This window comes from Galeopterus variegatus, unplaced genomic scaffold, assembly GCF_000696425.1.
Source record: "Galeopterus variegatus unplaced genomic scaffold, G_variegatus-3.0.2 Scaffold27, whole genome shotgun sequence".
Taxonomy (NCBI): Eukaryota; Metazoa; Chordata; class Mammalia; order Dermoptera; family Cynocephalidae; genus Galeopterus; species Galeopterus variegatus.
The window spans coordinates 903,915-920,110 of record NW_007726138.1 but is presented as its reverse complement, the minus strand read 5'-3'; the positions used below and the strand labels follow the sequence as shown (position 1 = coordinate 920,110).

At 38.0% G+C, this 16,196-nt stretch overlaps 1 protein-coding gene across 3 annotated transcripts in view; it reads left to right on the top strand.

The window, feature by feature from the left end:
* The window catches only part of DOCK4 (dedicator of cytokinesis 4), a 444,210-nt gene that overhangs the window by 335,253 nt on the left and 92,761 nt on the right, over window positions 1–16,196 (top strand). For all 3 annotated transcript variants that reach the window (XM_008569607.1, XM_008569604.1, XM_008569598.1), the window contains exons 24-26: window positions 962–1,089; window positions 5,244–5,378; window positions 10,974–11,072. In XM_008569607.1, the coding sequence (XP_008567829.1) occupies window positions 962–1,089; window positions 5,244–5,378; window positions 10,974–11,072 (362 nt within the window). The remainder of the gene's footprint in view (window positions 1–961; window positions 1,090–5,243; window positions 5,379–10,973; window positions 11,073–16,196) is intronic.

The window sequence follows — 16,196 nt, the reverse complement described above, 5'->3', positions numbered from 1 at the left end:
ATAAACAGGAATGGCTACATAATGAAAATGCAAGATTTGTTGTTTGAAAATTAAGAATTTCCAGGTGGCAGAGCATTAAATCAAGTATGGGGCCTTCTGAGCACAGGGACCTGTGTGACTGCATAGGTTGCACGCCCATGACTCTGACCCTGGAAGTAAGAAACTCTTGGAAATGAAATGTATGGCAGCATAAACAAGAAAATTCAGTAGAAAGGGTAGAAAGAAGATACAGTAAGGAAGTTGGACAAAAAGATGGAAAAATATTCAAGAAAAGTAGAAGAATTTGAACAGATTCAGGATGATGAAGTTCCAGACAGAAGACAGAAAAAAATAGATGGAAGGAAATAATCCTGGAAATAATTCAAGGCAGGTTCCCAGAACTAAAGGACATGAGTTTATAGATTGAAAGGGCCAAGGCAGGGCATTTATCATGAAATGTTGAATTCCCAGGAACAAAGATAATTTCCCAAATGCTTTCAGAGAGAGAGAGAAACAAAACAAAGCAAAAATCTGGTCATGTACAAAGGGGTGGCAATCAGAATGGTGGTGAAATGATGTCAGTTTAGCCAGAAATTGTGATGTAACTATTTTGAGAGGCTGAGGAAGAGGGAGGGAAAAAAAGGCTAAATCTTCATTTACCAAAGTCAGTAGATGGTCTATCTCAATGAAAATTCAGAAACTAGAAGAGAAGCATGTGATTTAGAAATCTGAAAGTAAAACAAGCAACTGAAAAAAAAAATACCTATTTCAACTAAGAGTCAGATGCCTTTTGAGTGCAGGAATCATGGGTTTGAGAAATGAACCACTGTTTTTCAATATAAACCTTGAAAAATTAGTCCCTTTGAAACTACATGTGTCAATAATTTAACAATTAGAATTGGATTAAAAAGTAGATAAGGATTTGCCCAGTGTTTGCGTGGGACTCTAACAGATGTGACACTCATGATTCGTCTCTCTTCAGATTCCCGGTACATTCTCCTGCCTGTCGTGTTACATCACCTCCACATTCACTTGCAAGAACAGAAGGACCTGATCATGTGTGCACGTATCCTTAGCAACGTATTTTGTCTCATCAAGAAAAACAGCTCAGTAAGTAAATACAGGTCATAGTATGTCGTTTCCATCAGAATGGCTTCTGGAAATAAAATTGTAAACGTCTACAAAGAAACCACACTATAGAGGAACCCACTGAGACTCTCACTTTTATTTCCAGCTGGGCTGGACTTCTTGCTTATTCTCAGAAGGAATTTTTTTTAACCTTGTGGGATTGCTATAACCCTGAATAACCTAGGTTCCCTAAACTTGTATTTTAAGGAAGAACTGAATACCGAGTGAGAAAAATTAGAAACCTCAAAGCCTCCCACATGTGTCTTTAATCTTGATAAGATGAATGCTCTGTGGCAAGAATAAATTGCTGCTTGCAAAGTGAAGTCGTTTTTGGTCCACTCTTTGAAAGGCTGCATGTTGATGCTGATGCTCAGAACTCAGCCATGGCCCTTGGGCCCAGTCCCATGGAGACTACAGACGCAAAGGACAGCCCCAAGAGACTAGGGGTATCTTGCAGTATCACCATGACTTGGCCCCAACAGTAGTCTCTAAGTTGTCGTGGCTTTGGGGATTCCTGTCGATGTGCCTCACTCTTGACTGCAGTGCAGTTACATTAGAGAGTACAGTGCAAAATGAGAAAAATTGCATGCTTGCTTATAAATGGTAGAACTCAGAGGATTCATTTCCATGGCTCAGGAGTCTGATGTGAAATTCACATATGAAAGTTGTTCTATTACAGTTCTGTCCATCTGCAGCCATTAATTAAGTATTATACTCATTGGTAACAGGTTTTACAAAGCAGAATTTGGCAGTGAGTTCTAAGGCTCCTATTTCTCTGCTTCCCTATTACCTCCAGATTTCTCTTTTTTTGTCTTACGATCAGCTTCTGACAGTCACTGAGCTGGGATGGCACCCCAGTGGAGGTGGTGGAGATAGAGCCCCAGTAGTGTGGGCACACAATTGGCACTTGAGAGAAAAAGGCTAGAAGCTCTGTATCTAAAAGTGTGCTAACAGGAAACTGCATGGAAAGGGGCAATTGAATTTTACCTACCCCCATGATCCAGTCCCCAAGGGTTATCTGGTAATGGATAGAACAGTGGTGACAGGGAGAGGCATTAGTTCTGCTTCAAAACTCTGTACAATTCAATAAATAATAACCATGCCATGCCTTGTTGGAATGCTTTTCCAAATTATAATTGTTCAGAGTAAAAAGTAAGTTAGATAGTTTACTACACAACACCAAAAACAAATAGAAACAGAATTGGGGATGATCTCTTTGTATTTTTCCTTGTCTATTTCAATTTGAAAGTTGCAGTCAGTTTTTGGATTTAGCTGATAGGGAACCTAGAGCAGAAACCAACTCACTGGGACTAGAAATCTTGGTAGTTTTCTTGCAAGTGTAAGAAAGTTTCTCATAAAATCCTAGCCAAAAGGCTCTTTCAAACTCACACTTTGTAAAAGTATGAGTGCAATGAGCAATCTCCTTGGTAGGGCACATTTGTACGAAGAGTGTTGTCTTGTGCAGATATGCTAAGAACCCAAATCCACTACAAACAGTCAGTACAGAGCAATGTGGGTTTCTTTCTTAAGTCATGTGGGCTTGGATAGTATTAACTTTGTTTCAGGAAAGCAGTCTCCCCCATGGCCACTGACTGACTTTAGCCACTCTGTAGCTAAGAGTATTTGCCCAGACTGAACACCATTTCCTAATATTTACATGTAGGGATTTTTAAAATATTTTTTATAGGAACAGTCTTTTGCACTTAAAGTTTTGGAAAATGACCTGTGTAATTCCAGTGTTGAGAAGAGTAAATGTAAGCACAATCTGGAACCAAGGAAGACATACAAAAGACCAACAGACACATGAAAAAATGCTCAACATCACTCAGCATCAGGGAAGTGGAAATCAAAACCACACTGAGATACCATTTCACCCAAGATAGACAAGCCATTATCACAAAGACAGAGAATAACAACTGCTGGTGAGGATGTGGAGAAAGGGTGATGGAGTTTGGATGTGTTGTCCCCTCCAAAACTCATGTGGAAATTTGATCCCCAATGTGGCAGTGTTGGAAACTGATTGAGTCATGGGGGCGGATCCCTCATGAATGGATTAATGCTCTCCCTGGGGGAGGGGAGAGTAATGAGTGAGTTCTCGCTCTATTAATTCCCACGAAAGCTTATTTTTTATAGGACCCTGGCACCTCCTCTCTCTCTCTCTTGCTTCCTCCCTCTTGCTTCCCTTGCCATGTGATCTGCTTGTACCCAGCAGCTCCCTGCCACTTTCCGCCATGAGTAGAAGTAGCCTGAGGCCCGTGCCAGATGCAGCTGTCCCAGAATCATAAGCCAAATAAACCTCTCTTCTGGGGGCCGGCCCGGTGGCGCACTGCTACAGTGCGCCGCTTGGGAGCGTGGTGGCGCTCCCGCCGAGGGTTCGGATCCCACATACATACCGGTTCCCGCTCACTGGCTGAGCGAGGGGCGGGAGCAACACCGAGGGTTGCGATCCTGTTGCCGGTCCCAGTCCGGTACGGGCGTGACACTGAGGGTTGCAATCCGTTGCCGGACATGGAAAAAGACAAAAATGGAAAAAAAAAAAAAAAAACACCTCTCTTCTTTATAAATTATCCAGTCTCAGGTAATTCTGGTATAACAACACAAAATGAAATAATACAAAGGGGAACCCTCCTACATAGTTGGTGGGACCAAATTAGTGCAGCCATTATGGAAAACAGTATGGAGGTTCCTCATGCAACTACAGATAGAACTGCCACATGAACCAGCAGTCCTGCTGCTGGGTATCTACCTAAAGGAATGGAAATCATAATGTTGAAGCAATACCTGCACTCCCATATTTATCGTAGCTCTATTTACAATACCCAAGACTTGGAACCAACCTAATTGTCTATTGTTGGATGACTGCATAAGGAAAATGCAGTATATTTACCCACGGGAATACTGCTCTGCCATAAAAAAAGAGTGAAATACTGCCATTCGCAGCAACGTGAATGAACTTAGAGAAAATTATGTTAAGTAAAATATGCCAGGCACAGAAAGAGAAATTTCACATATCCTCACTCATAAATGGGAGCTCAATCACAATAATCCATTGAACTTTTTAAAAAAGAGAACAGAACTGAAGTTACCAGAAGTGGGAAAGGGGGAAGAGAAGGGGGTAAGGGAAGAATTAGTAAAGGACCACAAAAATCAATGACATTATATAATGTTGAATATACTAATTATCCTGAATTGTGCATCACATATAGCACACAGGTATTGATATGCTATGTTGTACCCCATGCAGATATGTACAATCAACTATGTTCCAATAAAAAAAAAAAAAAATGGAACCAAGGAATTGTAGACTTTAAGAACCAGGATGATGGACTTTCAGGAAGGAATCAGGCCCAGAGAGATGAACTGACTTTCCCAAGGTCATATGCCCTGTGAGGGGCATAACTGATATTCTCAATTAGTCTGGTGTGCTTTCCATGACATCACCTATTGTATTAATCTGTTTTTGTTGCTTATAACAAAATACCTGAAACAGGTAACTTATAAAGAAATAAAATTTATTTCTTACAGTTTCAGAGGCTGGAAAGTCCAAAGTCTAGGGAACACATCTGGTGAAGGCTTTGTTCTGAATGGTGACTCCACAATGACACAGGGTGACACATGGTGAATGGCCTGAGCAAGACAGAGCTAACTTCTTCACTTGCTCATTTTAAAGCCATCATAACCATGCCAATTACCACCCATTAAACTATCAATGAGGATTAATCTATTTACAATGGTCCAGTCCTCACAATCTAATCAGCTCTTAAAGGCCCCACTTTTCAGTTACCATAATATGATTTCCCACCCTCTTAACACAGTTACAGTGGGGATTAGGTTTCCAATACATGAACCTTTGGGAGACACATTTAACCCATAACACCCACCTTTTATTTGTGTCTCGGGTATCCCTTGCACAGCCAAGTTGTGTACTCTTGGGTAAGATATTAACTTCTCCATGCCTTGGTTTTCTGTAAAAGAAGGTCGTTCACATGGGTGAGGTCTAGGTCTCTCAAGCTCTCGAGTTCTGTGACTCTTTAATTCTATATTTGGAAATGGGCTTTGTCCCCTTTTCTGTTAAAGAAAGATTAATGTACATATTAAGCTACGATTTCCTGAACACATTATTGTTTTCTCTTAAGGAAAAGTCCGTGTTGGAGGAAATAGATGTGATTGTGGCCAGCTTGCTGGACATCCTGCTGAGAACCATACTGGAGATCACCAGCCGCCCTCAGCCATCCAGCTCGGCAATACGGCTCCAGTTCCAGGACGTCACTGTAAGATCACAAAGCCATGGGACACGGGACAGGGCCTAGTTGTGCTTGTGAAAGCTTCAGCCACTTTGGGAGTGGGTTGCTGTAAGAATCTGGGAAATCTCACCTTGGCAGACTAACCAATGAGCATTTAAATATATGTGAGGTTACCTTCATTTTATGAGGAAATTAGGAAATGAAGTATGTTTGTTAAAAGATCATGGAAAGAGCAGTTTTTAATTTCAGAAAGCCAACTTTGATATTAGTTCTTACTTTGTCTGATTTAAATTAATCTATGATTTTATATCCCCAGTTAACTTGGTAACTTTTCACCCATCAAATTGTTTAAGGAAGTGAGAACATTGAAATAGAGCAATGGGAGTCAGGGGCCCTGAGTTCTAATTCTGCATTTTTTATCATGACTAGTCAGGATCTTAACATTTCCAGGCTCCAGGCTTCAGTTTGAAATGAGAAAGTTTGACTTGGTAAATTATAAGGTGTCTTCAAGGGCCACCATTTTATGAGTCAAATATAACATAATTCATATGAAATATTCAATAATATATCTCATAGTTTATATATACATACACAGAGAGACACATTTCTGTTTAAAACCCACGTTCAATTGATCAAAAGAAATTTTTTTAAGTTTTACTAAGATTATTCTTCCAAGCAAGTGATATTATTTGCAGAAATTGCAGTAGATGATATAGTTTTCCCATACAGATTATGTACAAAAATGTCAGTCTTTTGCCATCATTTTTACATACAGTATACTATGGAACTGCCGTCTTAAGATTGTTTGCCTCGATCCTGATGACAATAAATTTTATTTTTACTTAAAAGAATGAAAAGTCTACCCTGGCTCTCCTGCCTGCATTGGCTGTTTCACGATAGCCATTGTGTGTTGAATTTTATTCTATCTGCTTTCAGAGATGAGATTTACCTGAGGGAATCTGAGTTCCGGGTTTGGGAAGTAAAGTTAAACTCTTTCTTTTAACAAGTAAAAAAACTTCCTAATGTATGTAATAGCTGCACTGCCTCATTAGAAGAAAAGAGTAAACAATTTCTTATTGGTCTAATGGAATTTCATCTGTAAAATGGTACCTACTTCCTGGGCTTTGCTTCATGCCCTTAGCACACTACCTGATCCATAGCAAATGTTCAGAACATGTTGCTGCTGCTGCTGCTTAATGCCACCAGAGTTCATCATAAGTTTGAAGGTTTGGGGTTTTTTGTTTTGAATTTGTTTTTTAATTAAACTTTTTATTTTTCTTTTATTTTTTTCCTTTTTGGCTTTTTTACTGACCGGTAACGGGATTGCAACCCTCGGTGTCACGCCCGTACCGGGCACCGGCAATGGGATCGCAGCCCTCGACGCTGCGCCCGCACCACGCTCAGCCAGTGAGCAGGAACCGGTCTCCACATGGGATCCGAACCCTTGGCGGGAGCGCCGCCGCGCTCTCAAGCGGCGCACTCTCCAGTGCGCCACCGGGCCGGCCCAAACTTTTTATTTTTCAATAAATGTCACATGCAGTTGTAAGAGTTTCCCCAATGGTAAACTATTGCAGGACTCTGGTACAATAACCATAACCAGAATACTGACATTAATACAATCAAAATACAAACTATTTCCATCACCCCAAGGATTCCTCATGTTGCCCTTTTATTTTTATTTTATTTTATTTTTTTGGTGGCCAGCCAATATGTCTTGCCCTTTTATAGCCAAACCCACTTCCCTCCCACCTCTATGTTCTCCTTAATCCTTGACAACCACAACTCTGTACTCTGTTCTCTATTTCTGTAGTTTTGTCATTTCAAGAATGTTATATAAATGAAATCATACAGTATCTGATCTTTGTCATTGGCTTTTTTTTTTTTTAAACTCAGCATAGTTCTCTCGAGATTCATCCAGGTTGCTATGTGTCTAATTTCTTCATCATTTTCTCACAGAGAACAGGCTCTCTGAATAGGGAATCTTTACATGGTGGTCCTACATTCAACATTTTTTCAGTCTTTGCATACACATAATATGAAAAAGCACCCATGATAAGCGGGCACACTGTGAATAAAAGCAGTTCCCACAAATGTATCATGATGAATTTTTCCAGATCTCTGCAAGTACTGTGGTTGTTAACCCTGCATCCCAGCTGTACCAGCACAAGGACTGGTTTCCACTGTATCATAATTCTAGATAACAGTAGCCTTATTTTTACAATTTAAAAGGATTGTACTTTTTTGTTCTTCTACCAACTGTTCTTTCAACTTTAAAATGCTCTCTCTAGCTGGATTTTAAAAAGCACCATTGTAATCGGTTCCTTTCAAAAATCCAATCGTACATAGAAGCAGATTTTATAAAGCAGAATAAATGGCCATTGGCCTCTCACCCTCAACGAATTGGACTCTGGATTTCCTTCCAAGTTATCAGTGCTTCTTTGCGTAAAATTCTGTTAAGCACCATTGATAATGCAGGTGACTCAGCTCAGCATAGACCATGTCTAAGACAGATACTCTGGTGTGCTTATCGAACGTTTTCGTGTACTGTTGGTTTGTGGTTGGGGGAGGGGGAAAGGTGGGAGAATTCTGTAGGAAAAATTTGGAAAAAATCATGCATGCGTATAACAGAAAGTTTCTTAAAGACTGTTGTTGTAGCCATCTTATACTCTGGTTATATGCCATTATTGATAGAAATGCCCATTTTCCTTTTAATCTATGCATAAAATGGTCACTGGACACTATTGAGTTTTAAAGGCAATTTGTATGTAAGAAATTCTCCCTCAAACTAAGTGAATCTTGGCCAGTGATGGTTTTTTTTTTTTTTTTTTTTTTTTTTTTTTTTTTTTTTCGTGACTGGCAACGGATCGCAACCCTCAGTGTTGCGCCCGTACCGGACCAGGACCGGCTATGGGATCGCAACCCTCGGTGTTGCCCCTGCTCCTCGCTCAGCCAGTGAGTGGCCAGTCTGTATGTGGGATCCGAACCCTCGGCGGGAGCACCGCTGCGCTTCCCAAGCGGCGCACTGTAGCAGTGCACCACCGGGCCGGCCCCAGTGATGGTTTTTTATTTATTCTTTTTAACAGATTGTGAGTCTAGGGTTTTCATATAGACACATCCTTAAAATATCTTAAAAAGAAAGAAAATTACATTATGAATGAAAAATACATCAGTAAAATATTGGACATCTAGGCCTCCTAACACCATTGAATGTGCTTAGAGTCTCTAAATAGATTAAGTGAACAAATAAAATGACATTGTAGAGTAGTTGTTGGGATTGACAATACATCATAAATGTGCTGGAGATTATGTCATGATAATAAATTATTTGCAGTGAGCCTAAGCCAGATATGACAAATACAAATAGTTAATAACCTGTATTCAAAGGGGTATTCACCTATGTACATTGACTACAAAGGCTTAATATGAAAGTCTATTCACTATTGAATAATTTTTCCTGTTATTACTAAAATTATCATAAATAATATGTAATTGTCCAACTTCAGGTTATTTCGCTATTGACATGATGGTGTGTTGTCATAGACATTTTAGGAAAATTAATCAGGTAGCTGTATTGGAGATAGTGTGGATAGGATGTGGAAAGACTAAGAGATGAAAAACTGAATGGGTTTCTATCAACTGGATTTGCATTTTTAGTCAAAATGTCAATAGAGAGGTTAAAAAGTATGGACATTGGTTATTAACTAACAGAATCTTGTATACTTATTTATATTTGAATTATAGACCAAAAACTCAGGTGTGTTTCTTCTATAAAATCAAATCAATCTGAGCAGTAGGAGGAAGAGCCACTGAGGGCAGACTTCCAGAGCCAGAGATACCTGGGTTCCCTTCCCAGCTTCATCATTTTCTATCTGTGGAACCCGGGGTAATTCTGAAACTTAAAAGACAATTAACTTATCTTTAAAGTGAAGTTGATAGTGTTCACCCAACAAGGCTGTAACAAGGAATGAACTCAATAATGAATCAAAGTACATAGTAACTTAAACATAGTGCCATTCCATAAACCACAGTGTTCTCATAATGTCTTATTTTTTTAAGTTTTTTGAGGTAAATTGAGATAAAATAAACTGCACTTATTTAAAATGTACAATATGATTAGTGTTGACATATGTATATATCTATGAACCATCACCACAGCCAAGATAATGAACATGTCCATCACTCTCAGAAGCTTCCTTGCACCCCTCTCTGTTTCCTCTGTCATGCCCCTTCATACTGTCTTATCCTGAAGCAACTACTGGTCTGCTTTTTATAGTAATTTATGTGTTACTATAGATATTTGCATTTTTTAGAATTTTGTATGAATGAAACCATACAGTAATTATTGTCTAGTTTTGGGAATGTTGGGGAGCAGGGGGTTCTGGCTTCTTTCATGTAATATAATTGAGTTTCATCCACGTTCTTTGTATGTCAACAGTTCATTCCTTTTTATTGCTATATAGTATTTCATTGTATGGATATACCACAATTTGTTTATTCATTAACCTTGTTGGTAGATGTTTGGGCTGTTCCTTGTTTTAGCTATTGTCTTCCATTTATCTGTTTTTCTGTTTTGACACCGTTAACACACTATCCTGATTACCATAGCTTTATAATAAGTCTTAAAGTTAGTGTAAATCTAATTTTGCTCTTCTTTTTTAAAGTGTTTTGACTACTCTAGGTCCTTTGCATTTCTACATAGATTTTAAAATCAGCTCATTGATTTCTACTCCAAAAAAAGTCCCAGCAGGGATATTGATTTGGATTGCATTGAGTCTATATATCAATTTGGGGAGAATTGACATCTTAACAATATTGCATCTCCCAATCTATGAACATAGTATATCTATCCGTTTATTTAGGTCTTCTTTAATGCCTCTCATATTGTAATGGTATTATTTTAAATTTCACTTTCTGATTCTTTATTTCTAGTATGTAGAAGTAAAATTGATTTTTAACATTAATCTTATATCCTGGAAGATTGATAAACTCACTTAATTAGTTCTAGTAGTTCTTTGTAGATTCTATGGTGTTTTCTATGTACATAAGTATATTGTCTATGTATAAAGATAGCTTTTTTTAAATTCCTTTCGATTTGTGTTTCTGATTTCTTTTTCTTCCCTTATTGCACTGGCTAGAACCTTCATTACAATGTTGAATAGAAGTTGAGAATAAGCTTTGGTATGTCTTAAAAGTCTTTATTTTGACTACATTTGTGAGAGATATTTTTGTGGGGGGAACAAATCCTGGTTGCTACTTGCAGGGGTATTTTTTTCTCATTGAGTATCCTAAAGATGTTGCTCAGTTGTCTTTTAGCTTGTGTTGTTTCTGAGAGAAATATTCTTTAATCCTCACCTTTGTTGTTCTGTATGTAATGTGCCTTTTTTTCCCTTCTGACTAGTGTTAAGATTTTCTCTATGACTCGTTATAAGCAATTTAATTATAATGTGCCTTGGTGTAATTTTTTTCATGTTTCTTGAAAAGTAATTTTTCCTTGTTTCTTCAATTACATTTTCTGTCTTCTTCTCTTTCAGCCCTCCAATTACATATATGTTCTGCTACTTGAAATTGTCCCACAGTTCACTGATGCTTTTTTTCTTTTCTTTCCTTTTTTTTCTTAATTAGGGGGAGTTTGTCGCTTGTCTCCTGTCACTACTACGACAAATGACAGATAGACATTATCAACAGCTTCTTGATAGCTTCAATACAAAGGAAGAACTAAGAGTAAGTGACATTTTTAAAAATTTCCTTCAATATATCTTTTTAGTTTCTCTTGTTCTTATTTGTCATTGTTTAGATAGTTCCTTGACAATTGTTTTGCCTGTTTCCAATGAATTCTAAGCTGTTTTTTCTTACCTTCATCCATAGATCTGCTCCTCTATCTTGGCTCTTTAAGATTTCTATACTCAAGCAAAGCTATTAACTCTCATTTTGGAGAAGGACATAGGATTTGAAACACCTGTCATCGAAGTTCTATAAACTAGAAACAATAACAGAACTAAGGAGACAAAAGCAAGTAGACTAACTTTAATTAAGTGGACCTAGAAATAATGCCTTAATAGAAAATAAGGTAGAATGCATAAGTATATTAGCTGGTTTCATCTCTTTAAAATCATAATGAGAAGTTCTGGCTACAACTTTCTGACTCCAGAACCAGAGTTGTATTTGATATTCTCTATCAGCTGTAGTCTAAAAATTATGCTATGCTAGTCTGACAGGCTGACATTAAATAGAAAATTTGGGTGCCAGGTTTATAAAGGGCCAATATTTGCTGAGATTTGGGGAACTGTAATGCTTCCTTTGTGGTGTCACTAAAGTTAATTGTCCTCAGTTGGAGGAATAATCTGTCATGTCTCCTGATTTACTTTTATTTCTCATGTCTTCAGTTTTCCAGACAACTTTTATATGTAAACCATCATACTAGGAGAGTTGTTTAAATGCTGGGTGGTGGAGAATTATAGGAACAGTACATTACTCTGCAACATTTGTTTGAGTGGAAGCCTTCAGAGTGCATTAGAGGAAGACATATATTTTCAAATATGGATAGCACATAGGAATCACTTATCTTTCTATGGGAAATTTTGAAATATGAAGTCACAGACTTCTTAAGTAAGACCTAATGATTCTTCAACTACATTAAATATTCAACTAATGATGAAAAGTCAATAACTGCACAATTATCTTCCTTTTGACACTGAGGATTTCTGTACTCACAGTGGGTAAGTTCTAAGGTCTCTTATCCATCTTTAATTCTAAACTCAAGATTGAATGGAAGAATGAAAAACATGATACCATATGCCGATTGATTTGCTGGTAGATAGATTACATTTGTCCTAAATGTTTCTTTGTTTCGTATATATTTATTCACTTATATATTTTCAAATATGAATAGCACGAAGGAATCACTTATCTTTGACTTTTAACTTCCTGAAAGATTTTGTATGACCTTGGGAGGATCTTTCTGTTATCTTGGAGCAGTTAAAAAGTGGAGTTATATGAAACAAAGAAACATTTAGGACAGATGTAATCTATCTACCAGCAAATCAATCGGCATATGGTATCATGTTTTTCATTCTTACATTCAATCTTGAGTTTAGAATTAAAGATGGATAAAAGACCTTAGAACTTACCCAGTGTGAGTACAGAAATCCACAATGTCAAAAGGAAGATAATTGTGCAGTTATTGACTTTTCATCAGTAGTTGAATATTTAACGTAGTTGAAGAATCATTAGGTCTTACTTAAGAAGTCTGTGACTCCATATTTCAAAATTTCCCATAGAAAAAGGCTACATATTTTTATAGAGCCTGGGAATTAAAAAATAACAGAGAAGCATAAATTGAAAGACACGATTAATTGAATCTAGGTATTGATTTTTATGCTTTAATATTCACATTAATAATAATAAAGCAAATGGAAATTATGAATAAAGGGTTTTATGTGGACTTTCCTCATTTCCATCAGCCAATACACCCTGTCAAAGGACATATTCTGTTTCCCTCTTCGAAATGAGCTGAGTCTTCAGACCAGGAGAATTATTGAATAATATTAATTCCTTAATCTGTCATTCAGGAAATCTAGATTGAGCAACTCAATCATGGTAAGCACTATGCCAGGCACTGGGGATGTAACCAGGCACAAGATTGCCCTGCTCCTGTTGGGGAGGAACCAGACAAGTAATGGGCACTGACACCCTGAGTGGAGCATGGCCAGGGTAAGCACACAATGCTTTGCAGCTTCTGGGATTTGCTGCCAACCTGACTCAAGGCAGCAGGAAGACTTCCCAATTGAAGTCTCAGCTGAGAACTGAAAGATTAGTAGGGGTGTTCTAGACGTATCTTTGGCTGAGATTCTCAGATCTCTTAAATAAGGTGTCACCTGAATGCCCTAACCGACACAGCATACTCCCACGCCACCTCGACAACACTTATGAGAATCTGGAATATTTTTGTTTGTTTATATGTATTCCCCAATCCCCAGCCACTAGGTTTTAAGCTCCTGATGTCTACAGCTTTGGCTGGTTCACTGCTGTATCCTCAAATCCCAGAACATGCTTAGCACATTGCAGGCATTTGAGAAATATTTGTTGATTGCTCAATAGAATACAGAGTTTGAGGAAGAGAGTCATAAGGCATACGGCTCTATGAATGAGTATGGACATTATTTTAAGGATATTTTGAAGCTTTTGAGGGTTTTAACAAGAGAGAGACTTGATGACACTTGAAGTAAGAAAGACCTCTCTGGTTGCACTTTCGAAAATGGATTAGCTGCAATCAAGATGGGAGGCAGAACCGTGTAAAGGATTTGATGTAGTAATCTAAGCTAGAAATGTCTGTGGCCTGAAGTAGAGGTGATCATTCTGATAGATTCTAGGGACATTTTGGAAGTTGAACTGGCAGGACTTGGTGACTGATTATGTTTAAAAAAAAAAAATGCAGGTGAAGGAGAGGGAGGAATTAAAGATGACTCCTAGACTCGTTGACAAGTGGCTGGTTGTTGTACCATTCCCTGCATGGGGAACCCAGGAGGACTCGGTGTACAGGTTTGGGGAAAAAGGTAAATTCAGTTTCAGCCTGAGTTTGGTTACCTGAGGGACATCCAAACAGAGATGTCTAGTAGACAGTGTCTGAGTTCAGGAGAGAGAACAGGGCACCAGGATGTAGATTTGGGGACTGTCAGCTAATGAGTGATAATTGACATCATGGAATTTACTGTGAACATCCAAAGAGAGTCTAGAGTATGAAGGTAAAATGACCTACATAGAATCCTAAGCATTAAGGAGGAAGGAGCAGTGAACAGTGCCTGCTACTGTAAGGTCAAGTAACATCATGAAAGGGTCCATTGACCTTGTCGGTGAACCTAATGAGCAACTTCACTGCAGTGGTGAGGATGAAAGCCACACTGTCTTGGATTGAGGAACAGAAACAAGAAAAAGAAAAGAAAAGGATATAATAGATATATGCAGTGTTTCAAGAAGAAGATAAGGTGGCTACCGAAGATAACTTTGGATGTCAGAAGAATATTTATGATGGAGGAGACTTAAGCGTGTTTGAATGTTAATGATTAGAGCTGGTGTAGAGGGAGAGGCTGAGGATATAAGAAAGAGCTGCTAACCCACAGGATGAGGTCGCTGAGAAGGCAGCAGGAGGGAACAGAATTAGCCTTGACTGGGAGAAAGATCACCTTTCATGGTGTAAGAATAAAAGGGTAATAACTGGAATGAATGCAGGCTAGAGGACATTTACTTAATTTGCTAATAGCTGTTTAGTCATCTGTTTTTAATCTGCATTTTAGAAGTTTCAGATGTCACCTTTTCAACAGATCAATTTTTCCTATGCTCAGTTTCTACCAAAGCCAAATATCCCTAGTTATGCTCCTGAAGCCTATATTACAGTATTTTTCAAAGATACTACTTGTCTCTAGTTCCTTATTCCAAAGTTTTTAGTACCAAATGCATTTAAGAACTCAGAATTTTTATGGTTTCCAAAAGATATTATGGCACATACGCTATATTATATAGCATTTCCAGTAGAGTCTGGAGTGACACAAAATATTTACTCTAGGTGAGATAAATAATAACTACAAATAGTTCAGGTCAGGTTTTGCTGCCAAATGGATTATAAGACCAAAAAATGTGATGCCTTTTTGATTTTGATATGGCAGTAAAAGAACCGAGGACCTCAAACAGCAAACATTTTATATAGAACATAGTATGTACCAGGCACTGTTCTAATCAGTTAGTTAACATTAACTTGTTTATCCTCAAAAGGACCCCAAGTGGTAGGCCTCCATTATTTTATTACAGATGTCAATTATTTGATTCAACAAACGTTTGTTGAGCACCTTGGGTAGACCTGAAGGATATCAAAAGTAATAAAGTAATCTCTGTGATTAAGGTCATCTAGATCATTAAGTTATAAATGAGTGTGGTATGTATAAACAACAGTGATGACGGCTGACAGTTACGGAACGCCTCACCCCCACCCCACAGCCACGAGCCAGATGTGGTGTTCAGCACTTCTCTTGCAGCACCACGTTTCCTTATGTGATGCCATGAAGACTGACTGATGCTATTACTATTCCCAAGTGATTGGGAGGGCTAGGAATTTTGTGAACATCCTCAGCTCTTTGCTCAGGCTGCTAAACTCAGCTCTTCCCTAAACTTTGTAAACTCTTCTAAACCAAAATCTTTGCTATCAGATTATATAAAAGTTTATTTGTCAGTCTTTAAAAGTAATAAGGTAGTTCTTGTCATAGAATAGAGATGTCTAAGAAAGGCCAAATTAGTAGAGGGAGAGTTAATATTTAAATTAGAAATTAAATACAGAAACTAAACAATAAGGCAAGGCACAATATAATAGAGTGATATTTAATAGAAAATTATAACTGATTTTGGGATTAGACACTAAAAATCCCAGGTAACCCTACTATTTTAAAAAGTGATAAATCCAAGTATGTGTTTCCCCCACACTCACATATCCTAAGAAGAAGCTCCTGTTAACAACTGGAGGTATACCCTCATAGATTATTTTCTATGCTATACACACACACACACACATTTTTTATTGGAATCATACTATTTGTATTGGGCTGCGCTTTTTTCCACACAATAATATGCCCAGTACCTCAGTCTTCCGAATCTCATTATATGGACGCCACATCATTTAATCATTCCCCTTCTGATGGGCATTCCGTATGCTTCTGATTTTTGCCATTAGAAAGGATCTTGCATTAAACATCTTCATACATATATTGCTATGGACTTGTGCCCTTATTGCTGTAGAATAAAATCCTGGAAGCAGAATTGTTGGGTAAAGGATATACACATTTAAAATTTTCATTGATACTG